Below are 25,095 nucleotides of genomic sequence, written 5' to 3' on the forward strand. Positions count from 1 at the left end.
GGCTATTAAGAGTGCTAGATCCAGGACATTGTAATGGAGAGTTTATTGGAGGGAAAAAGGAATGAGTGTCACATGTGCGCATTATTCAGAAAGCTAACAACTTGTTCCACTTGTGTTAACTGCTAATTCTCTGAGAAAAGGTTTGCATTCCTTACAGTTAAAAGCCTTTTAAAAGCAATAGAAATAATCTTGTTATAATGAGCCTATACATGATTCAGTTTTGATATTGAAATAATTAAACTTAAAATTATCATTTTAATCATTTAAGATCAAGTGTGGCTTTAAATGATGCGCATTTCATGCAATCCAATAAAGCTGATCATCAGTTTAGCAGCACATGTTTCTGATTTCTTGCATAGCATCTTCCACCCATCTCACAGGAAACCTCTGACTGCCTCTCAACTCAGTGCAAATGACTTTGGCAGGTAGCTAAGACATTTTTGAGTATCAGAGATGAAAAACAAATCTCTTAATGATTCTCCTTCGCACTGCACTTTTGAAGTACCTGCAATCTTGATGTTCATGTGGCCGTCCAGCAGCAGGTTCTCAGCCTTCAGGTCTCTGTGGACGACGTTTCGATTGTGACAGTACTCGACCGCAGAGAGGATCTGCCAGAATTTTCTCCTGGCCTCCAGCTCGCTGAGACGGCCGTGCTTTGCCAGGTAGTCTGCAGCCAGAGACAGACATTGGAAAGAGATGACGTGTCAAGTTAGAACCACATGCAGATGATATTTTGCACTGATTGCATAACATTACCCCCAAATAGACCTTTAAAAAACAAACAAACACTGAAGTTTAACCATAAAATAAGGAATGAAAGGAGATTTTTTATTAAAGTCCTGTGACGTGGTACTAGTGGTAGTTTTCATTTTTTTTGGGAACTCCTGCTCTCGCCGTGTGTGGGAGCATGTCTAAGTACACAGAGTCCGCCTGCCAAGTTTATTAGAGTAAGGAAGAACCACACACGCACAACTAACAAATGGAGCAAATCGAGACACCCGTCCAAATATGAACGGAATATTTTGTCTTCAGAGTAATAAATAATTTGATTTATTTATCTACTAAACAAACGGCAGAAATCTAGTTTGCAGACGATTAGAAAAACACACAAAACTCAACCGGATTCAGGCTTAGTGGGATCACAGAGATACATTTTTACCCTCTCCTTTTCCAAGAGTCCATATCTTTGGCCTCGACCTCTTACTGCCTGTTCTCCCCCTGCCCTGATTATTTTACTACAGGTGCTGGTCATAAAATTAGAATATCATGAAAAAGTAGATTGATTTCAGTAATTCCATTTAAAAAGTGAAACTTGTATATTATATTCATACATTACATACAAACTCATATATTTCAGATGTTTATTTTGTTTAATTTTGATGATTACAAATGACAACAAATGAAAATCTCAAATTCATCATATCAGAAAATTAGAATATTGTGAAAAGGTTCAAAATTGATGGCCCCTGGTGCCACACTCTAATCAGCTAATTAACTCAAACCACCTGCAAAAGCCTTTAAATGGTCTTTCAGTCTAGTTCTATAGGCTACACAATCATGGGGAAGACTGCTGACTTGACAGTTGTCCAAAAGACGACCATCGACACCTTGCACAAGGAGGGCAAGACACAAAAGGTCATCGCTAAAGAGGCTGGCTGTTCACAGAGCTCAGTGTCCAAGCACATTAATAGAGAGGCGAAGGGAAGGAAAAGATGTGGTCGAAAAAAGTGTACAAGCAAGAGAGATAACCGCACCCTGGAGAGGATTGTGAAACAAAACCCCTTCAAAAATGTGGGGGAGATTCACAAAGAGTGGACTGCAGCTGGAGTGAGTGCTTCAAGAACCACCACACACAGACGTATGAAAGACATGGGTTTCTGCTGTCGCATTCCTTGTGTCAAGCCACTCTTGAACCACAGACAGCGTCAGAAGCGTCTTGCCTGGGCTAAAGAGAAACAGGACTGGACTGCTGGTGAGTGGTCCAAAGTCATGTTCTCTGATGAAAGTAAATTTTGCATTTCCTTTGGAAATCAAGGTCCCAGAGTCTGGAGGAAAAGAAGAGAGGCACTTCATCCACGTTGCTTGAAGTCCAGTGTAAAGTTTCCACAGTCAGTGATGGTTTGGGGTGCCATGTCATCTGCTGGTGTTGGTCCATTGTGTTTTCTGAGGTCCAGGGTCAACGCAGCCACATACCAGGAAGTTTTAGAGCACTTCATGCTTCCTGCAGCTGACCAACTTTTTGGAGATGCAGATTTCATTTTCCAACAGGACTTGGCACCTGCACACAGTGCCAAAGCTACCAGTACCTGGTTGAAGGACCATGGTATCCCTGTTCTTAATTGGCCAGCAAACTCTCCTGACCTTAACCCCATAGAAAATCTATGGGGTATTGTGAAGAAGAAGATGCAATACACCAGACCCAACAATTCAGAAGAGCTAAAAGCCACTATTAGAGCAACCTGGGCTATCATAACACCTGAGCAGTGCCACAGACTGATCGACTCCATGCCACGCCGCATTGCTGCAGTAATACAGGCCAAAGGAGGCCCAACTAAATACTGAGTGCTGTACATGCTCATACTTTTCATGTTCATACTTTTCAGTTGGCCAACATTTCTATAAATCCTTTGTTTTTATTGGTCTTCAGTAATATTCTAATTTTCTGATATGATGAATTTGAGATTTTCATTTGTTGTCATTTGTAATCATCAAAATTAAACAAAATAAACATCTGAAATATATGAGTTTGTATGTAATGTATGGATATAATATACAAGTTTCACTTTTTAAATGGAATTACTGAAATCAATCTACTTTTTCATGATATTCTAATTTTATGACCAGCACCTGTAACTGTTTAACAATACATGTTAAACTTTTTTCTTTTTTGTAAACAAATGATAACCAACAGATCTATGTGAAGTTTGTTGACGTCGGCAGGGTTCATCTTCGCACTTCTCTCTTCAATTCACACATAACAGCAAACAAGAAGGGACACTGCAGTGGCTCTCCCTCCAGCTGGCATGAACCCAAACCACACTTAGCAAACACAGACAATGCACCAAGTCCACTTAAACACAAAGAAAATCCGGTTTCAAACGGAGCTTATTGTTTGGGCACATAAAAGGGCTTACTAGATAATTTCTCATCTGCACAATTTGTGGTTTTAAAACTTAAGATGTGATACTTTGTAATCAATTTAACCGGTAATTTTAAAGCTGAGGAGATATTTATCCTGGTGCTTCAAAAAATAAGCAACACCTGCGTTCTGCGTTTCCTTAGTCAAGGGTTCAGTGAAGGGTCAGCTGAGTGTTAGGACAAATTCTAAACATTCAAAATGACTTAAGACCAAAAGCTTCAAAGTTGCACAGTAAAGATGCAGCAATAAGAATCTTACAAATGTCTATTTCTGTTTTTCTTTGCGGTCCAACCTGCAGTAGTCCTCTCAGTAAAAAGTAAAATGCATCTAAAAATATATTGTTTACAGATAATTCAACAACTGATGCAAAAACATCGCCGTAATATTAACATGCAGCAGGTTCTGTGATGGAGCTTTGCATCCAACAGAAATTACCAGAATACAAGTATCCTTATTTATGCAACAAAGCTAATAAAGCTACATTTTATCTAATATATAACATAATACAATCTAAAAACAGGCATCATTGAGCATCCTGATTGATTATATATCAGGTGCATGTCCAAACAAAACAAACAAATTAGAAAAAGCAGCCGAGAGGAAAGTAATGAAAATGTTCCTGCCTGGATCAGAAACAACTGAAACTGTAATGAAACATGTTACAACAATTAGACAAAGACCAACAAACTTGATTGGATTATCAAACTGTGTTTTAGGAACATGTGCATTTTGGGGCTTGAATTCTGTGTTGCCATATATTCATGTCTTCTCTCTAAACAGAGGAGTGGCTGAAAACACGATTACCTAAAAATAAAATAAGAGTCAGAGCAGAAAATCCAAGAAGCAGCCGTGAAGACCTGACCAATTGACTACTGAGTTGGGTGTGAAGCATTTAGGATTCAGGTACACAGAGCAAAACACACCAGTCTGGTGAACACTGTTAAAAACCCCATAAATTATATCAAATCAATTAATATGTCATCTAATGTTTATTATTTTCTAATGTGCATTGACAAAATTTTTCATACCACAAGCTTGGATCTTTTTAATGCCCTACTAGTGTGCAGTGCTGAGATAAATTTGGCGCCAGTCAAAGCCTTGTCTTGAAGAGTAGCAACCACAAATGGCATTGGTTTATTGCCATATTTATACTAAAGAAACCAATTCATTGATAAGTAAATCATAAAGGCTCTGATTAACTTGAAAAAGCCATCATAACTTAATATGCCTGTACAAAAAAAGAAAAGAAAGAAACATTTGAACATGATAAAATTACTAAAATACAAGAAGCTTCAGTCATGATAGTGTTTTTATAGTCTTGTTTGAGCCTAAATAGAATCCCAGCACAGGGTAGGATGACAAATGACGTGGAACCATCTGCCAGAAGTAACAGAAATCTGAAATTGACAATGCAAGATCCCAGCCGTCCCGCAATGTCTTGTGGTAAAGCAATAGCGTGGCCTGGTTTAAAACCAACCAATACTAATTAAATAAAATTATCTACAGCAACTAAGTTCTGTTGAATCCTTCCCAGATCCTATCAGAACATTAAGGAAAATTTTAATTTTAAATGCAAACATAAGTGAATATTTTTGTGTTATTATGAGAAATTGCATTGGAAAGTGCATATCCTGTGTAAGTTCATCTTCAGGTTTGTTAATATTCTGGCCAATATGAGTATAAAAGACTTACATTTACTAACAAAATTAGTAAAATTTACATCTCAAATTTACATTAATTAAACCAGAGTGAGTACTGACATAGAACTCCATCCTTATAGTACAAGACTAGGTCCCTTTGAAGCAACAGTGTGCAACTTTTAACTTTTAGGGGTGCTAGACCTGTAACTTCCAGGTTTAGCAACCCTTAAAATGCCAATGGCAAAGCTGTGCAGTTACAAAATCAGACCTCTCCCTCTGTGTTTTGGAATCAATGAGACTGAATTAATCCTTCTAGATTAAATAGAAAATCTGTTTATTGTCCCACAATTTCCCCATTGTCAGACAATAAAGGGATTTTCTATTCTAAAAAAAATTGAACATCAGAGAACAAAAAAATAATATATTCCAGGGCCATCTCTCTAGTATTTAAGGGGAGTTATGGGCTCAGCGAGGTGAGGTTTTGAGAAGAACAGCTCATGGAGCATTAATCCACAACTACTGTATAGTGAAAAACATCACTGCATTTATCTTAAATCAAGCTAGTATTTGGTTCAAAGGTTATGCAGTATTGCTTTGATGATACCAATAGTTATTGTCTAATAGAGTAAAACAAATAATTTTTATAAGGTGAACATATACATCTTTTCTGGAATAAAAAAACATGTGAAATATTGCAATGCAGTCTCAGATCTCAGATGATCTTAACGTATTTTTTTCTTTTTTCTTGTTATACAAGTCAAAGAATCAGGAGAATTTTTTTTAATAAGGATAAAGGGCTAATTTCACTAGAAATGAAAAAACAAAAGCTCCACAGCTGTTAAATCCTTTTGCATCAACTTTACTGGGTTTCTGATCTAAAAAGCAAACAGTTCCCTTGTTTTAATGCTGTAGTTTTTAAGTTTTATTCATGTTGTGCAATAGTGAGAAGCATCTTAGTGTTGCCATTGTGCCCTTGAACAACAGGCGATTACAACTGGGCAATAGAAACATGCTGACAGAAAGATGTCAGGTTGGTTGAACGATGAGCAATCCACTGATACTGATAATGGCGAGGGCCTCAGAACATGATGCAAGGGGAGCTGCATTCTGGGAAAGAGAACAGAACAAGGATGAATCACAGGGACATCGGGGAACAGCTCAACGACTGGCGTGCTCCACTTCTGCTAAGAGCTAGGCGAGAAGCTAAGTCTCCTAACAGCTGCTCAGGTTTGGACAGGACACACATTGAGCCGGCTCATTGGACTGAGCTCTGGCAACACTTCAGATGACATTGTTGGGCGGGCATGGAGTGTGTGGATAACTTGTTAACACACACTCTGTTTCCACAACAGTAACTGATTCCCCTAACCACTAAAAGCAGAAGCCTCATTAAAGTCACATCTACATGCATGTTGATATACATCACTGCTGATTCAATACAGGACGGGCCAAGAGTCTGAAATGGGCCAGGGTCAGAATTAGCAGAGTATTAACCTTTCATTTAATGTTAACATATCACAGCATCAGCTGCAGCAAATAGACGTTTCTCTGTTCACCACATATTGTAATATGTATCCTTTCTTAATTTAGTCCAATTTAATTATAAAAGTGTCTAGGTTTATGGGAATTTTATGTTAGAAGTTGTAGGAGAGTTATACATGGCTGAATAGAGAAAAAGAGACTGGGCAAACTGACGTCAAATATAATAAACATCCTAATAATAATGCTGACCAAAAACAAAAAGAAGGCCCTGAGATAATTATCATGATCCTAAACAATTCAGCAAAATAATCAGTTAACTGATGAGAAAGTTATTTTCATGTTGGATGACTTGAACAGGCTGAATTAAAGCTGCAACAAAGAGTGATGAGAAATTTACAGATATTTCAGACACTCAGTCTGAGTTGTTGCAAAAGCTACAAATGGCACAGAGTTCGGCACAACCAGTTCATTCTGTAAAATATAACAATACTTTACCAGATAATATTAGTATATCCAGAAAACATGGCTAAATGGATCTGAAACGTAAAAAATATTCATAGGCAAAAATCCATGCCATTGTCTTACTTTTATATAAAGTTTAAACCTCCAGCAACTAGTTGGCAGCGCACCGCCTAAGAGCCCATTATTCAGCCGCATGATACCAGCCACTGCTAAAAAAAAAAAAAAAATATTGCAATATGTCGTCTTTGGTACTGTACCAGGATAAATTGTGTGGTGAATTGTATTGTATCTCCAAATTCCTACTCTTAATCATTTTATGCACTCAGGTTTGTTTTGTTTGTTTATAATTTGTGACTTAAAAAAAGGAAATGCAGAAGAAATTTATAAATCTATGTTTTAAAATTCCTACTTCATGTTTAATGTGCATACCCATTTGGACCTTTTGCCCACTAATCATTAGCTGTCTCTTGGTAACACAATGAAGACTCCTGCATTTATCGCGTTAAGATAAAACAAGACCCATAATTGATTTGACAAGTTGGCAGTTACTAAAGATGGGAAAAACCTATCCCAGGTTAAAATTACAATGGAAAAGGAAGAAAAAAAGACAAAAAAACCCTCATAGATTAATTTCACAGATTTACCCCACTAGGTTTTTTTCCCCACACACAGCCAGAGGATTCCATAAAGATTATATGGAAATTGTGCCAGTCATTCAGCTGAACACATATTGTACATTTACAGAAGGGAAAAATCACGTCTCAGGGTGCGTGTATGAACGCGATAACCACTTAACTTAGGAATTAAATGGTAATAATTGCACTGAAGCAGTGAGTTAGTAGAGAGTGTTGAGTTAAAAAGCCCTGATCAAATGGCACATTAAGCCAAGTGAGAAAACGGCACACGTCCTGGTCTCTGTATGAAACTATTCCAACTTAAAAGCTTTAAAGTTAATGGCCTAATTCTGCCATTTTAACACAGCTGGATTAGTTCCTCACCAAATGGGCATCATGCTTTTCCAGAGCTAGGAGTCACTTCTCTAGGAGAAAAGACCCAAAGTCCTGTCTGGGATACCAAACAATCATCCTTATGATTCATCAACAGTTATGCTAACAAGGTCATCCAATTTAGGTTGCCACACCCATATGCCAGCAAACAGGCTAGAGAACATGAAACATGATGTATGGTGTATTATATACACCTATACTTAAACAAGAAAGCGCATCAAAAATAGCCAAAGTGCAGCTTTGAAGGTTGCACTCTCCAGACTGTGAGATAAGAGATCTGCTCGAGTGATTTCACTGTCAGCTACTACGCTTCACTCTCTCCAGCAGTGCTTTCTTAAATATGCATGCCCTACATTTCCCCACTGCCTCTCAAATTCAAAAGGATGTCCCCCTACCCGCGCCTCAGTTTTCCTTCATATCCCCTCCCGCCACTGCTCAGCATATTTGCAGCTGACCCATTTTCCAGGTTTGATCTGTCCTGCGGTGATGAGCCAGACGACGGAGAGACTGACGGACACAAAAGGCACATCAGCAAACAGGCACCGATGTCTAAATGTGCTCGTCACATCGCCTGAGCATCGTTTCACAGGAACAGACCCAACTATTCTCTGCCTCCTGGCACTAAACCAGATCTTTTCCTTTGTCTTTGCATCTTTAGATAGATGTTACCCCTCCAACTGAAACAGCTTTTAAACTGGTTTAATTCATGGCTTTACTATAGATCACATCTTCTAGTCTTTACTACCTATGGTCAGAAGCAGACATCAAAGATCCTTCATGTCAGGAAAACGGGAGAAACTCTCTGGGGAGCAACAGAAAGTGAAGCAAGCAGAGATCTGCCTTGGCAGCTTATCAGTTTTACTGAGCCCTACTGACTCAACGACTCGATCCACCACCAGAAAGTCTATTTCTAAGTCAAAAGCAATTGTTCAATTTTGTGAGACTGAATACTGTAATACTCTTCTAGGTACAAATGTATCTGTCAAAGCTGCTGTTGCTAAAGCTGATGTTGACATATGAAAGCCTTACATAACTTCATCTCATTGTGCAATCAAAGCAGGGGTCTAAGGAATCAGGACAGAATGGTTTCATAATATGTAGAGATAAAAAAAAAGTGGATTACAGGAAATTGGTTTTAAAAATCCTGGTTATTTAGAGGAAGATGGTAAGATGCTCTATTTTGGGGTAGAAAAAACATGTTTGCTGGACAAAACAAATTTCTGTGGATTGGAGTAAAGACGGATCTCAAAACATATACCATAGTAAACTGACTTAAACTATTAGAACACTTTGTTTGGTTTTCAAAAATCCAGTATCTCAAAATATTAGACCCTTTTTAAATGTCAGCCTACAGAAATACGTGTCTACGTATTGTACAAAGTATTTCATCAAGGCTGGTTGTGCATAAATGACTTCGTAAAGGCATCATAGCCTGGACATGATTAGCATTGAGGTGCTAAACAAGCCCATATTGCTTTAATCAGTGGCCTTTAGCTCTAATGTGTCGTTTTTGGTTTGTCGCTTTTATTTTCCTTTCCACAATTCTCCACAGATCATCTATGAAGTTTAGACCAGGCATATTTGAAAGCCGTCCATTAAGTCTTTAGAGCAGGTGTTGGTACTTTATGCTGTGGAAAGATAAATCTACTCCTTCGTGAAGATTTACTGTAGGAAGCATTAGGTGCTTAAATGTTTCCTGGTAGAAGTGCACAGACTTTGGACTTGATAAAAAAGGCCGACACCAGCAAAGGACATAGCTCCCTAAACCATCACTGATTGGACTTCAAGCAACATGACTTGAATAAGTCTCCACTCTTCTTCTGGACTCGAGAATCCTGTTTTTATCATAAAATATAAAATGTTAATTCTTTTGTGTCCATAGTCCAAGTAACATACTTTTAAAGTCCTCTGGGTCTGAAGTTCCTAAAGACAACAAATGTGATGTTTTTGACCAATATCCACAAAGGAAGAGTTAACCAACAACCTAACCTAACAAAAATCATCTACCCTCAGTTAAACAATGTGATGGTCTTGGGTTGCCTTTGTGCTTTAGGACCTTGATGAAGCATAAATTACTCTCTCTTTCAGAAAAAGATGGTAACAATCAGCTTGTTACCTCAAAAACAAGGACACTTAGGTTATGGACCAGGATAAAAAAATAAATAAAAAAAATCTTAAACACAGAAGATCCTCTGTGTTAAATCTAATAGAGATGCTACAGGATCATCTTAAAGGAATAGTACACCCAAAACATGATTAGCCTTCATTTTCTACTCACCCCCATGCTGAACAACACTCTGGAGTACTTTTTTGATATCTCAAATGCATCTGGAGATCTGGGAGGCTTCTTGCTGTCTGCTGACATTCAAATAATGGAGGTCTATGGTGCCCGAGGCAGAAAGGTCCATAAAAGGCGCGCGCCTGCGACTTCACGACGCTACGGAAACTGCGGCAGACCAAACCAGATGAAAGTGCGCATTCAGCTCGGCAAAGAACTCATGCTCTTTCCTCAACACTGAAGTCCTCAGACATTTTTCTTTCGTTGTTTCTTTCTTTGCACAGGTAAACAGCACATTTCTTCTTCTACGCTTGCATTATCGGCAGAGCAGACGCTGAATGCGCACTTTCATCTGGTTTTGGTCTGCCGGCTTCCGCAGCGTCGTAAACGCGCAGGCGCGCGCTTTTAGGAAATCCTATACACTACTGTTTATGCTCTAAAAACATTCTAAATGACTTCGTTTCGAGTAAATTATGGACGCTACCCACTCAGGACACTTGGAATACATTGGACAAGCAGTATGGGGGAATATTGACACGTTTTTTGTGGACTTTTATGGACCTTTCTGCCTTGGGCACCATAGACCTCCATTATTTGAATGTCAGCAGACAGCAAGAAGCCTCCCAGATCTCCAGATGCATTTGAGATATCAAAAAAGTACTCCAGAGTGTTGTTCAGCATGGGGGTGAGTAGAAAATGAAGGCTAATCATGTTTTGGCTGTACTATTCCTTTAAGCAATTTATAGTTCGAAAAACCCTCAAATACAAAAAAAGGTTGTAGAAGAAAGCATTTAAAGGAGAATTCCGGTTTTTAACACTTTTAGCCCATTTTCTGTAGTGTCCAGGATGAAATCGAATGATCGACACCAAAATTTTGACAATTGGTCCTGTCTCTGCTTTTTGGCTCATTTAGAATCCCCCCCTGGCTGCTTCAGAATGGCTTACATAGTGCATGTCCGATAATGTCCTTAAAACAACCTTAAACGTTCTTTTTTTAAAATATGCTACTCACCGGGTCGTCAGCGCTGTTCAATGACGTTCCAAAAAAAGTTTCGTAAAGAAAAAACGTTCCTGTAGTGTTTTATTTAGCATTTTGTAAATCCCATTGAGTTCTGTTGGAATAGTCAATATTCCGCTGCCACCGGAAACGGAAATGGGGCCTGTTTACACAGTTGTAGTCTTTTCGCTTCACTCTGTGTACTCCGACGTCGAGGTGCTAACGTCTCTGTTAAACACTTTAAAAAACTCTGAAAATGGAATACGAAAGGTGGATTCTTGATTCTCGACGTCGGAGTACACAGAGTGAAGCGAAAAGACTACAACTGTGTAAACAGGCCCCATTTCCGTTTCCGGTGGCAGCGGAATATTGACTATTCCAACAGAACTCAATGGGATTTACAAAATGCGAAATAAAACACTACAGGAACGTTTTTTTCTTTACGAAACTTTTTTTGGAACGTCATTGAACAGCGCTGACGACCCGGTGAGTAGCATATTTTAAAAAAAGAACATTTAAGGTTGTTTTAAGGACATTATCGGACATGCTCTATGTAAGCCATTCTGAAGCAGCCAGGGGTGGATTCTAAATGAGCCAAAAAGCAGAGACAGGACCAATTGTCAAAATTTTGGTGTCGATCATTCGATTTCATCCTGGACACTACAGAAAATGGGCTAAAAGTGTTAAAAACCGGAATTCTCCTTTAAGTCAGAAGATAAAGCAAAAACTATGATATGTATTCTTACAATTGTATACAACAATGGATTAGCTGATAGGTTATGCAGTTTCTTATGTACTAGAAAGCTGCACTCTTAATTGCCCCCCCATACTCTTCAGGAAATGCTGCTGCCGAGTCAACATCAGTGGAACCCTGGACTCTGGCACAGGTGCACATGAATAAGCATACGTACATGACGACGGACACAGCGCGTGGCTCAAGTAATCCTCTCATCGTCTCTGCCTAAAGTAGGTTATGTTGCAAACATTCCCAGCCAGTGTCAAAGGTGAGGCTCTATTATCAAGAAGATGCTCAAAAGCCTTTTATCCAGCATTATGTAAATGTGTAGTATTTTTGAGTGCTAAAAGACTTCGTCCAAACAGGTATAGTTTTTCATTCTTCTTATTGAGACATTAAACCTGCTTTAGGAATGGAAGCTGACACTCATGTGTCGACAAGGTCTTTGGAGGTTAAGGAGCTAACTGAGTAAAGCATGACCTCATTAAAACAAGATCTTAAATGCCCCCTTCACATACTGCTGAATTTCTAGTTAAAAAAAGGGATGCAAAGCATGAGTTGGTTGACTTTATTTACTAAGCATTTTGTGAAAGTGCAAGATGAATGAATGTTCTCTGAAGTTTGTTATACATGGTAAAGGCTATCTCCCTTGTGCTGCCATTGGAAGGTACAGCAATGATTTTTTTTATTGAATAGTTCCCACATGAAGTCGCCCCACCTGGTGCCACTATTGTGCATTGATGTAAAGCTACATACATGTAAACTATGGAGAGTAGAACAGAAATGTGTAGCTAATACATATAAATGTACAAATTTCTGTTATTACTCTATAATTAATCATATAAATTTACATTAACATTAATTCCAATTTTGAGACTGTAAACAAAGCCTATATAAGCAGTTAGACTAACTATATCAGTTCCTTTCAACGGAAACCAATAATGCATTCATCCACCTTTCTTTTCTTACTTTTAAAAATGTATATAGTCAAATTAAGACTTTTTTTATTTTACACCAGTAATTCAACCTGGTTGCACACAAGGTGTTTTTAATGGATTACTGAATCTTCCTGGGGTATCATTTTTTATTTTTACACTTTGTTTTTGCAAAATTTCTTAATAAAAATAGTCATGTATGCATATTAAGAATAACAATGGAGGTACAATTGTTGTGCGTGTGGGCAGAGGATAAATAATGCAGCTACGTCACTTTCCAGTGGAGTTGTGAAAATAGTAAAGAGAGGTTCAACATCCAGTCTAAAAAAAGCATAAAATATTTGATTCCAAAAGGGATAAGATTGGAATAGCAATCGGAATAAAGTACAAATGCTGGAATTCATTGAAGCCGGAGCTATCACAGCCGAGATTATGGATTATGGATGTTCCTAGCAAACGGTCCCTGCATGCTAGGAACAAGAATTTTCTTTCCCTTGATCTTCTAACTGAAAAGGCTTTGGGAAGGATTTAATAGAAATTAGAGTTGCTTTGGAGGGGTTTATTTAGTTATTATCAGACTGTCTCCGACCATGCTGTGCCATCGCTTTACTGTGTGGCACTGCAGGACGAACAGGCTCTATTAAGTAGATGCGTTGCCTATCGCTATCCGCCTTTCAGATAGTTCCATGGTGCTGTCTGTAGACGGCTCCTAGTCTGCTTATGTCTGCTCACTGCACCCAATGCTGGAATTCTATTTAGACTCATAAAAAGGAATATAAAAACACTATTTTAAATACTATTTTATCATGAAAACAATTGTTTTTGGTCTTTTTTGTATCTACATATGACTTGGCTATTCACCCTTCAACTTAATATGCATTATCCGATAGCAGCTTCTTTTTTTATTTGGTCATCTAATCCTTTTTCTGCACTGTCACTTCCTCAATAAATGATTAAACACTTTTTTTTTTTTTTTTTTTTTTTTATACTTAAACTTGCTGTGAAAATATTTGATTTTTTCTACTTTTTTATAAAGTAAAAAAAACAAAAACAGAAAAAAAAAACATCAGTGAGTGAAATGTAAAATTTTTATTTATGACCGATCTCTTTTCATGAGCTGCAAAGTTCTTCTCATTTTTGGTTTCCGACTAAACATAACTACAACCAGCCATTTCTGCAGGCCCATGTCCAATAGGCTGGATTGAAGATTGCAGTCTGTACATATTGTACAAACTGTGCTTGTGCCGTGCATATGCGACAGCGATTGAGCGCACAAGAGTGCCATGGTAGACCAAGATAAGTTCTTATCTCCAAGTGCTATTCTTGCTGTGTTCTGACTTGTCTGGGCTAACTTGTACCAGGGCATATATGTTAGTCCTCCAGTAAAATGTCTCAATGAACTGTCTAAAATTTTAAATATTTTTTCTTTGTTTCAATTCCTTATCTCATGGAGATTAGTATTTTTTGTAATTCCAGAATTTGTTCTTTTTCCATTTAGATCAAAACAATTGATCTAAAACTGACTGCAGCTTTATAGTAAAGACATGAATTAATTAAACTTTATTATAATTGCAGCATGTGTTTAAATTACGTGAATTCTGATTATATGAATGTGTTTTTGCCCTGTTTTTATTGTGGTTTAAGTCAGAGGTAGTTGTTTTCAAAGTATAGCGTGGAATGAGTAAAAGTTTCATTTTTTTTAAAGTTAGTCTTCTTAAACACAAGATTTTAAAATGATACAAAAAAAGGTTTTTCTATTCAGTGACCACCTATAAAAGAAGCACTATTTTGCATTTCAAATTTACAGTTTCTCATAAAACTAAATCGAACTTTTTCTGCATTCACCCTTAAGCTTCATCAACATTAATGGATTTCTACCATATAAACTGGGGGCTTATAAAGACTGTTTGTTCAGAAAGCTTGGAGCTTCTTCGTCGCTCCAGTCACATGTTTGATTCCTGTTACACAATACAAAACTGCTTAAATAGTTCAAACAGAAATAAACTAAAACCATCAGCCTTGTCAATGCAGTCAGGACAAATTATATTGCAATTCAGGTCTGATGTGGGCTTAAGAGGCAATATTTAGATGTAATATAAAAGCAATTTTAATCAAGAGGGGGAATGACAGAGCAGATGGTAGAAAGTCATATCTTGACATTTAACAGTAAAATGGTCCATTGGAACTGAATGTGCAGCACTAGTAGTCATTAATTAACCTTTATCTCTTTGAGGCTGCCTTTCTGAGGCCTTAACAGGCTTTTAGTGATGTCATTCATATGTCAATTATACAAGAACAACTTCGGCAGGACAAGAGGAGGGTTACATTAGAGCATTGTTCTCAGATTTCCATCAATCATGTGACCTTTGAGATTAGGGCTACAAAGCAGAGTGCAACGTAAGCTCAATAAGACTTCAACACTTTAATGTTTGTCAGAAGGAGGAAGAATGTGAGAGTTTGGTTAGACAAGTAAGGTCAATTTTAAAATAAAAAACTTACCAAAGATCTCCCCATTCTTTGCATACTCTGTGACCAAATAAAGCATGTTCTTCGTCTCCATCACCTGAGGAAAACAGATGATGAAGGAACAGGGAGCAAAAAGGAAGGGAAGAAAAACAAAATGTGTGTAAATACACAAAGAAACTATTTTTCAGAAGTCATTTTACCAGAGAATTGACATGAACAGACCGCAGAGAGCATTAAAACATTCTAAATAATACAAACTTGGCATTCAGAAAAATCCCACACAAACAAAACATATGAATGGCAACAGGCTCTAAATACGGCATCCATGTAAAAGAACGAAGGTGGACGGTTGGTGTTGCTGAGTGGATCTGAATGGTACTTTAGACCTTTCAGTCCTGACATGGTGCTGGGTTGTGTAGGAGGACCGATTTAAAAGCAGAAACACTCAGGATATGAATAGAATTAAACCGCCGAGTGGAGCATCAGATGAGGACGGTGGGATGAATCAGACACTGCCAGCCAGACATTCACACTAGAAATCCCACACTCCTCTTTTGAAATCAGTATTCCATCTGTTGCACAAAACAATTCATGAATTTGGGCAATAAAAAAAAAAGAATGCTGGGTAGTTTAGCAAAAATATTCTGCCCTCTGTGTCAAACAATTTATTGATTAAGTGTGAGTAACCTGGAGCATTCACATTGTTCTTACCATTAGGGTGGCTGTAAAACTTTCATAATTCTTAACATATTAACAGAGAAAAAAAAAATAAAACTTAAAAATCCAGATCTTTACTTAAAAATTAGGATCTTTAGACAGTGGTGAGACTGTATTTATGTAAGCAAAATACGCTGGACAGATGGACAAAGAGTATTCCACTGAATAATTGAATTAAAAAGAGGCAATGGGATGAATGGATAAGTTGGAAATATTAAATTTGTATTCATATTCTGCTTTCTATTCTACTCCAGACCTGGATGTGTGACTTTACTGATAATCCAGAATCTCTTGCAAGTTGAGGGAATTTTTATTTGATTTCAGATCTCTTAATCATCTGCAGTTTCCTCCATGAACACTCTGGATAATTTGCTACTAATAATGAGTTACCAGGTTTAGTTTGTGATACACCGAGTGCAAGTTATGGATGTTTATACATGTCATTTTATGTCGGAAATGTATTCAGTAGTGTAATAAGTAAATGTCAGTCAGTTTGCTACTTGTGGTTTATTCATTTACAAAGGCAACACCCCTTAGATGGCCTCCATGTAAAGACACAGACAAAACTGCTGTTGTTGACAGGAAATGCAGAAAACAAAAGCAGAAGTGCATTTTTGGCACAAATATTTAAAACGTTTGGGTTTTAAAAAATGAATTTTCCACAAAAAAGAAGAAACTGCAAAAAGAGAAAAAGCGATAAATATTAGTGTTTTCTTGCACTCGTCTCCATTTCCTCTACTTATACTGTTGCAATAGAGAACAGAATTGCCTCCTGTGGTTAACTGAGTGTTAAATAAACTCGTACTCATTTAATGTTTACATAGCAGTAATTTAAATAATTGAAAAACCTTTTATTGATTTAACTCTTCTAATGCAAACTCCAGTCCTTTTGAGTGCCCACATCCTGTAACGGTTAAATGCATCTCTACATTATTTATGGATAAATTCAAGGATCTTTTCTTGTTATATGAAATTTAAATATTCTCTAGGCCTCACATTGCAGATTGGTACAGACAAAGCTCCTCTGTCATTTGGAAACCTTTACACTTGCAGGAAGACTACTGGCAGGTAAACGGGAAAGCAGAAAGGAGCACCCAGGAGAGTCAGAGGAGAGCAGGATGAGAACGAAATGCAGAAAATAATGGTCGGCCGGGGGTCATAGAAAGGGCTATTAACACAAAAAACAAGGAGTTAATTTGTGTCCTTTGTCTGTCTTCATTAGATAGACTTTCCTAAGGCCACAGGGTCAGCCCCAGTTTATGAGGAGGGAAGAGAACAAAATAATTGAGCCGAGCTGATTGGACAGACCAGGGCCTGCTGAAGGAAAAAAATTTAAAATAATGAAACGTACTAAAATAACCCAGCACATAGATGGACCAGTGTCACATGGTTTTGAGATGATAATGAACATTTATTTACGTTCCCTAAATGAAAGAGCAGGACTGGGTCGTTTATGTAACAAGGTTTTTTTCTTCTTCGCAGCGACAACGGAAAAAAACATTTTGTAAAAGAAACTTTTGAAACTGTTGCATTTCTGAGAGTTTTTTTCTTTTATTAAAAAGGTAAAAAACGATGCAAGGGGGAACAAAACAATCTCTACAAAATAAAACATACACTGCTGATATACGCATCTAATAGCTCTTAAATTTACTTAATGTCCTTAGAATTAAAATGTTTACCAGATTAGATTAGAATCAACTTTATTGTTATTGCCAAGGTACAGGTACAAGGCAACAAAATGTAGTTTAGGTCTAACCAGAAGTGCAATAGCAGCAAGTGCAGAATAAATAATGGTTCCATAAATACAGGACATGAGTTTCTACTGAATAAGCATAGAGATGAATACCATTATAAATAGAATCTTACTAATAGATTTGTCCTATGAATATAATCTATATAGATAACTAGTATTATGAACTAAATTTACAGCTGGATATGTACCGAATATATAGGTGGATATTACAGATGCATTCATGCAAAGATGGCTCCTTTTTCTCCATTTAAATCTCTGATTAGATCAAACTAAACGTCTCCCTTTTTGGTTGGTAAGGTGCATTTATAAAGCCAATTTCATAGACACAAAAATCACAAAACGTACAGCAGGAAAAACTTTTAAGACGCATAGAAAGACACACACAAAAAAAGAATCAGATAATTAAAGCCTGATGGAATAAAGCTCAGTCTTGTTAAGGACAATTATTGTCATTTACCGTCAACCAGAATAATGAGAGATACACTGGGTAAAGGGGATTCATCTTCAAATGTAATTGTTAATATACACAAAGATCACAATGCCTTAATCTAATTTTGAAAAGCCTCGAAGGTGATCTCAGGGTCTTTTAAGCTTCTAAAACGTCAGTTCACATAAGGAGACACAGAGGTGGATGCATTACAATAAGACCCTAAGCATAAGTCTGTCCCCACAGTGGACCATCACAGCCATAGTTACTCCTTGCAAACATTTCCAGCTGTCTAAAAAAAAGCAATGTTCATCCCATCCTTCAAACACATCAGGAACGTCTAGCTTTGGTTTTATTCAGCAAGAAGTTCTGGTCCCAGAGATGAGAGTGGTTGGTCCAAAAGGTGCGTATCAACCCAAGGAAAACAAGTGATTGACTCAAGCTGTCCAACGGTTTTCACCATACAAAGGGAGAAGTCCCGACATTGACTGTTAGGCCACTTTGTAAAAAACAAACACAGAGACAAATGTATTAAATATTATGGAGCCCTGTGCTCTGTTCTGATAAAACTATTATTTTTGGTCACAGTGACTATTAGAAGTGGGTTTAGTCCTCATGTCGTGTGTTCTGGAGATATTGATGCAACACCAAGAACTGAGCGTTCTTGAATGATCAATGAGGGTGAGCATACTGCCAAAAATCAATCCTTTGTACAAGAGCTGGATAATATAGCTTAAAATTGAAATCCCCAATTTTTTCCCTATAAAATCTGATTAATCTTTTTTTTTTCCCTTTTTCTCATTTAGGTTTCATTACAAAAAAAAAAAAAAAAAAAAAAAAGGACAGTTTGACTAGCTTTGATTTCAATTGTCCCCTCTGGGAGGTGACCTTAAAAAAAGGCAACAAAGTGAATGTGCGTAGCTTTTGGCATCACACAGAGAGCTAGTTTATCAGCTATGGAAGCTCAAGGAAAAAAAAATTTAATTTCTAAAAATCAAATCCCCACAAACAAAAAAAATTTTATTAAATTATTTTATTGCTTTATTATTATTTATTACCCAGCCCTATTTTTAATAGACCATCATGAAGCACCAATCTAAATCTGACAGGGAATTTATGGGCAGGAGTGTAAAAAAGTGAAACAGCCGACAAACCTGAACTTCTTCCACCAGCTCTGTCTGGATCAATTTAAATGTCCAGCAGATTATTTTCAAGCTTTCATTCATTCTTCTTTCTTCCATTAGGGTAGTAATCTTAACTAACCTAATGCAGTCAATTGTAGGTTTGATTTAATGCAAGGGCTTTTTTTTTTTGTAAAATATGTAAAAAAGTGGTTTCAATTTATTCATGGAAGAAATGCATTGGTGGAGTTTCATGTTAACATACTCATGTGCACAAAGCGAGGGTTTTGTTTTCCTAGTATTCATATTTTATATAGAAATCCCATTTGGAAACAGGGTTATTTGTATTGTATTATTTGTATTTTTTTTTTAAGCCCAAAAAGTGAGTGACAGCAATAATGTAGAATGGGGGGGTAAAACTTACATATCGAACCCATCTCCCTATTACAGGTTATAATTTAAGAAACTCTTTCTTGCTAACAACTAGCGACAACTCCCAGCAACAAACTTAGATTTATAGTTTACAATGTCTAACTAAATGCTACTCATTTTAGAAGCGCCAGTTAATCAAAGGGTGGATATGTGATGAAAGATCATCATCTCCAGAATAGAGCTAAAGGGTGACGATCTAGCTTTTCCTTGGCTAGGGAGCAAGCAGGGAGACGGCACTGAGGCACTCAGTCAGTCATTAACTATGTTCTGTAACTATCAAGCAGAGGATCTGTTTGCTTATGTATTAGAACATGGCCTGGACTAATCTCGTGCTTCAACACCCCCAGCTGCTTAAGAAACCACAAAAGAAGATGATCAAAAAGCGATGGTTCACTGTATAGCCCCCCACCGGCCGCCCCGTTTAAACATGTGTTTATAGAGAGTCTGCAACATGCGTTACATATTACTCTGTGAACCCTGATCTCAGACAGCCTGCACGAAGGCAGACTTTGACTTGGATAACACCAACAATCGGACCCGGGAAGCACGTAGACATTCAACAGTAGCACTCGGCCGTTAGCTTCTTAAACTTTTGCCGTCAGGTTCTGACCGCATAGAGCTCCTATTTAGAAAAGTATTCTTTAAAAGTCCAATTATACAAAAAAAAAAAAAAATAACCAACTACTGTCTTTTCAGAGAATTTTGTTTTAGAATTAAGATAATTTGCTTATTGTGTCTATATAAACTTCCTTCAAAGCCCTTTTACATAATAGTTCTTCCAAAACATGAGTTATTACACATTTATAAGATGTTTTTAAACACATGTATTACATGTAGTGGTCTGGATCTGATTCTTTATATAACAATTAAAGCAAACCTTTGCAGAAATGCCTTTAAATAAGCAAGGCATTGGTTCAGGACTTTCTCTGGTCACAACTGAGATCTCTCTCATTTTTCTAAACAGGCTTTCTAACAAACGGTACAGTGCGCTCCAGGGAGAGCTTTGCTAGAGACCCTCTGAAAGCCAGAGACAAAGACGAGCGTTCAGCTCCTCTCGGGGGGTGTTGGGTATTCGCTAATGAGCCGTCGCAGTTCACTTAATCTAGATATATCTGCGGACCAAAGTCTTTGCTTTTAATCTTCTTAATTTGAGGTAATCATGCCACTCCCTTGCAGATAACACATGCCAAAATGTGAGCGTGATTACTAAAGATATGATAGAACAATAGTCTTTACCTGAGGGGAGGGGAGGTTGTGTTTGAAGGATAAAAATAACTAGATACGTCTGGCTATTTTTCTATATACAAGTAATTTCGGGACGATTTCGATCAAGATCCGGATCCGTCTTAAAATATTCCAGTAAAGCCAGTATGAGACATAAAGCAACAGACTTTTGACCCTGAAGCAAGTCTCTTTTTAAATATTCCCAAGGTATTGTATTAATAGTTATTATTTATCAAATGCATTCAAATCATTTATTACTTCAAAGGTGTCTGCCAGTGATGAGTTATCTGGTGTGCAGACTAGAGATTTTCTTTATTTTAGTCTATTAAATCAAACATCAAAACCAAGATATGCCACCAAAGCTTTGGTCTATAAGTACATCTAAACCTCTAATGTACATTTCACCAACTTTCTCATTTCTTGATTATTTGTTTACACAAATGGTGGCTAGTATTCCATCTTTATTCCATTTTTATTCAAGGACACTGCAGTATTTTATGTGTTTATGACCATGGGGAAAAAACAAAACAATTGTGTTTCAGACAAAAATGGTTCAGAAGATTCAATTCTACAGAAAACATGGGCAGACTTGGGAGACCCTATATTTTTTATAAGTTCTTGAATAGCTGTATAAGAAAACTAAATCTTGAAAAGTATGTATAAAGAATGATGAACCAAGGCTTTTAACAACTTTATAAAAGTTTTTTTCCTGGCCTTTATGAAGCACAGATGTTGAATGACCAAAAAAATAAAATGGAATGATGTTTACTGTTCAGCATGAGTCAATGATATCTGATAAAGCTGATAAATATTGTAAGATGTCAGGTTCAGATGGCGAACACCTACCTGGTAGAGCTTGATAATGTGGGGGTGGTCCAGCATCTTCATGATCTGAACTTCTCTGTAGATCTTCTCCAGGTTGACGGCATCCAGCTGCGTCTTGTCAATGATCTTTATGGCCACCTGCGGGGCGATCAAACGAAACCAATAAAGCTGTAAATAAAGAGTCAGATTCTTGATAACATGCAATTAAAAGGATCTCATTCAGACTTTCAGGTTTGATTTACACTAAAACAAACAAACACCCACAGAGCTCTACTGCACATGTGCAGACACAGGTTCGACAAGTAGAAATAGAAACGAAGTGTCTAAACATTGTTACTTTTCTCATGCTAGCCTCCCCAAGAAAACCCCCATTCATAATCAACCTTTAAATCTAAGCCATAATAAAACACTAAGGTACAGCATGCATCTTACACACACAAAGTGCATGCTCCGAATGTAAACATCCCGGGCTTTCATTAACAGAACTCTAGTAGGTAACATGGAATAATAACATCTTTCCTTCAAACTCTGCCATAAACACAAATTCATCAGAGTGACCTGTAGTGCTCCAAGCATCTATGAGCCAAGGAGGTGAAATAAACAACAGGAAAGCTCAGGTCTCAGCAGTCACACCACTGTACATGAAGCTAAACAACGGAGACCATGGCCTGTTGGGGAGCTTTAAAAAGCAGCCTAAAAAGACAAAAAAAAAACTAAAAGAAAGTTCTGTTTTATTTCTCCGTGGTTTGATGCAGGTGAGAGGGCAGAGCCGCAGATCCGTTTTAAAGGGTTCCCAAATTACAAAATAGTGCAAAGCAATTTAAAAAGGCTGCCAGAAGATTGTCTCCTGTCTGCTTATCATTTTATCCTTCATCTTTGAGCAAACACTGCTAGCAGCTTTTCTCTTGTCTCTTTGTATTACAAAGGAATGTGCATTTCAACAGCCGGCTACTGAAGTTTCTCAGTCCATCTAAAGCAATAGATGAATCTACATGTACTTATTCCTTTAACTTACACGTCGTCTTCCATGCAACAGGAAGGAAACTAAATAGCCTCGTTTTTTTTGTTTTGTTTTTACATAGTCACGTAAGCAGGGACTTTGGTTTACTTCTAACCTCTCGTAGTTTTAGACTTCCTTTGTCATGTTTGTAGCCAACTAGGTGGAGTCGGGGGAGTTTTTAATAGGTTTAAAACTCCATTATGGGGTCCCTTGACACAACACAAGCAGGCACACACCGTGGGATTAAATCCTATAAAAAAAAAAAAACGAACCAAAAGGATTGTAAGGCACTTCAGTTTCAAAATGAGGCTTCTAAAATAAAAAGGTAGCTGCAATGAATGCGCTATTCCATATTTAAAATTTAAAGCAGCTCATTCAATTAAGCAGCATGCATTCCATAAGAAACATGATTGTATAAATGAACAACATTAATTTCAGAAATCACAGCTAAATGCCGGCGTAATTGACTGTATACATTATAAAATGATGATATGAGTAGTGGGCTTTAACTGAAATGGCAGGTTTCAAGAAATAACAATCAGAGTTGTTGCCTTTTTTTTAGGGAAGGAGCGTAATTATTCCAACTGAAGGCAAGATAACATTCATTACAGCTATATAGTCACGTACTTAATGTCATTTTAACACATAATGTTACCCCATAACACATCAGGATGGTGACTTGAAACAAAATGGGTTAATCAATTCAACAGAAAAATGATTAAGATATACTGAGTAAAAAAGAACAACATGAAAAGCTGCTCTAGCCTCCATTATTTAAATACACAGACCTCTAAACTATAATTTGTTTAAGCTGTTTTAATTCAGTCTTTGATAACATAAAATTTTATGGCATCTGACTAATCTAAAATAAACTTCAAGTGTCCTCATGACCTTTTTCTAAACTTTGCTTATCTGCGTATTTAAAATAAAACCATGACGTGCAGCTAGACGAGAAAACATTTATGCAATCTTACTGTACAAAGGTACAGAAACTCTCCAATCACCTTACTGTATGAAATAAAGTGCTATGATCAGCTACAATCCCATAAAAACAGCATACTTAAAGCAGCATCATGCTATAGGGTAGCTTTGTTAGATTTTTTTTTAATTATCAGACGGAATATCAGACTATTTAGGTCCAGAACCAAAAAGTTTACTGCGAAGAAGACTTCATTTTTTTCCAGTCTCACCAGGCGGAATAATGAATCCAGATCAACAGAAAATAACTTGATGAGGGAAAACCGTTGAGTTTAGGAATGCCTTACCTACACTTTAGAAAGAGATCTGAAAAGAGAAGCTGTGGTCTCACCTGCAGAACCTCCGAGAAAATATGTCTGTTTTGATCGATTTGGAGAATCAAGAGACATAAAGACAAAAAGCTAATGGACTTTTACTAAAGACTAAATGCGCCCCGATTTAAAATTTGAATCGTTTTCCCCCACGACAGATGTTTTCTTTTTCATTTGAATTACAAAGGTTTTATGAAGGTTTGTATATGGGGAAAAAAAAGGTTTAAAATGATGATGCTGACTGCTCTATACTCCATAGAGCTGGAGAAAACTCTGGCCCCAGTTAATGGTCCATTATGGCTCCTGCTTCACTCTATTCACAGCTCCATCACAGTTTTTTAAAAGTCCAGGCACCTGCCAAGCACCAGTCAGGCAGAAGCCTGCAACACAAAACCGCAAAAAAAAAAAAAAAAAAAAATAAAAAAAAAAAAAAAAAAAAAAAAAGAGGACATCAGCTCCTAGGGGGAGATTAAATATTTGCTGCAACTCAACACGCTCATTAAAAGGGCCTCAGTCTGCTTCTTGTATAGATGTTAATTTTTTCGAAGTCCAGCTTGTCGTCCATATGGACTGGAATCCACTTGTGAGATGCATCCAAATCAATGCTCTAAGTGAAGCGGGTAGAGGTTTAACCAGATCGCTGCACGTCAGCCAATCGAACTGAGGTCACATCTTCTCCTTGCTAAAAAAGGAGACTAAGCTTAAAAAGTTCATATAAATTGTTAAAATAGGACCGCATATCACAGCTGTTTCATTCATGCTAGTTTATGACGATTAGAAGTTAGCAAAGGAAATAGCCTGACTGATCTATTACTATTAAGTTAGCAGGTACATATACTATAGGAAAGATGCATAATTTAGGAGTTTATTAACACACATGATTCTTTTTATATCTGATATTTAAAAATTAATTGTTGCTTGTTGATTCGGTGTAAACGTTGGTGATAATTGGAGTTTTCTAATATCATAAAATCAATAAATATAGGACCTGCTGATTTTAAGATGGGACCACAAGCTGCAATATAAATAACGAAAAATCCGGCAAATAGGTCAGTGGAAAAAAGTAGGTTACGCACACAGGAGTTGTACCAACCTAAGGACGTGTAAACACGTGTTCACAAACACAGCAGATCTGCAGTTTCATGTGATGTTAAGCTGTGGTTTA

General features: G+C 37.2%; 1 protein-coding gene across 1 annotated transcript in view; it reads right to left on the minus strand.

Moving 5' to 3' along the window:
* Positions 1 to 25,095, minus strand: part of sik2b (salt-inducible kinase 2b) — a 54,203-nt gene that overhangs the window by 24,186 nt on the left and 4,922 nt on the right. Inside the window, exons 2-4 of the mRNA XM_038298552.1 lie at positions 21,663 to 21,779; positions 15,176 to 15,239; positions 506 to 667 (exon numbers count right to left, since the gene is read on the minus strand). Of these exons, the coding sequence (XP_038154480.1) occupies positions 506 to 667; positions 15,176 to 15,239; positions 21,663 to 21,779 (343 nt within the window). The remainder of the gene's footprint in view (positions 1 to 505; positions 668 to 15,175; positions 15,240 to 21,662; positions 21,780 to 25,095) is intronic.

This window comes from Cyprinodon tularosa, unplaced genomic scaffold (genome assembly GCF_016077235.1).
Source record: "Cyprinodon tularosa strain WSP-4 unplaced genomic scaffold, ASM1607723v1 ctg41, whole genome shotgun sequence".
NCBI classification, from domain to species: domain Eukaryota; kingdom Metazoa; phylum Chordata; class Actinopteri; order Cyprinodontiformes; family Cyprinodontidae; genus Cyprinodon; species Cyprinodon tularosa.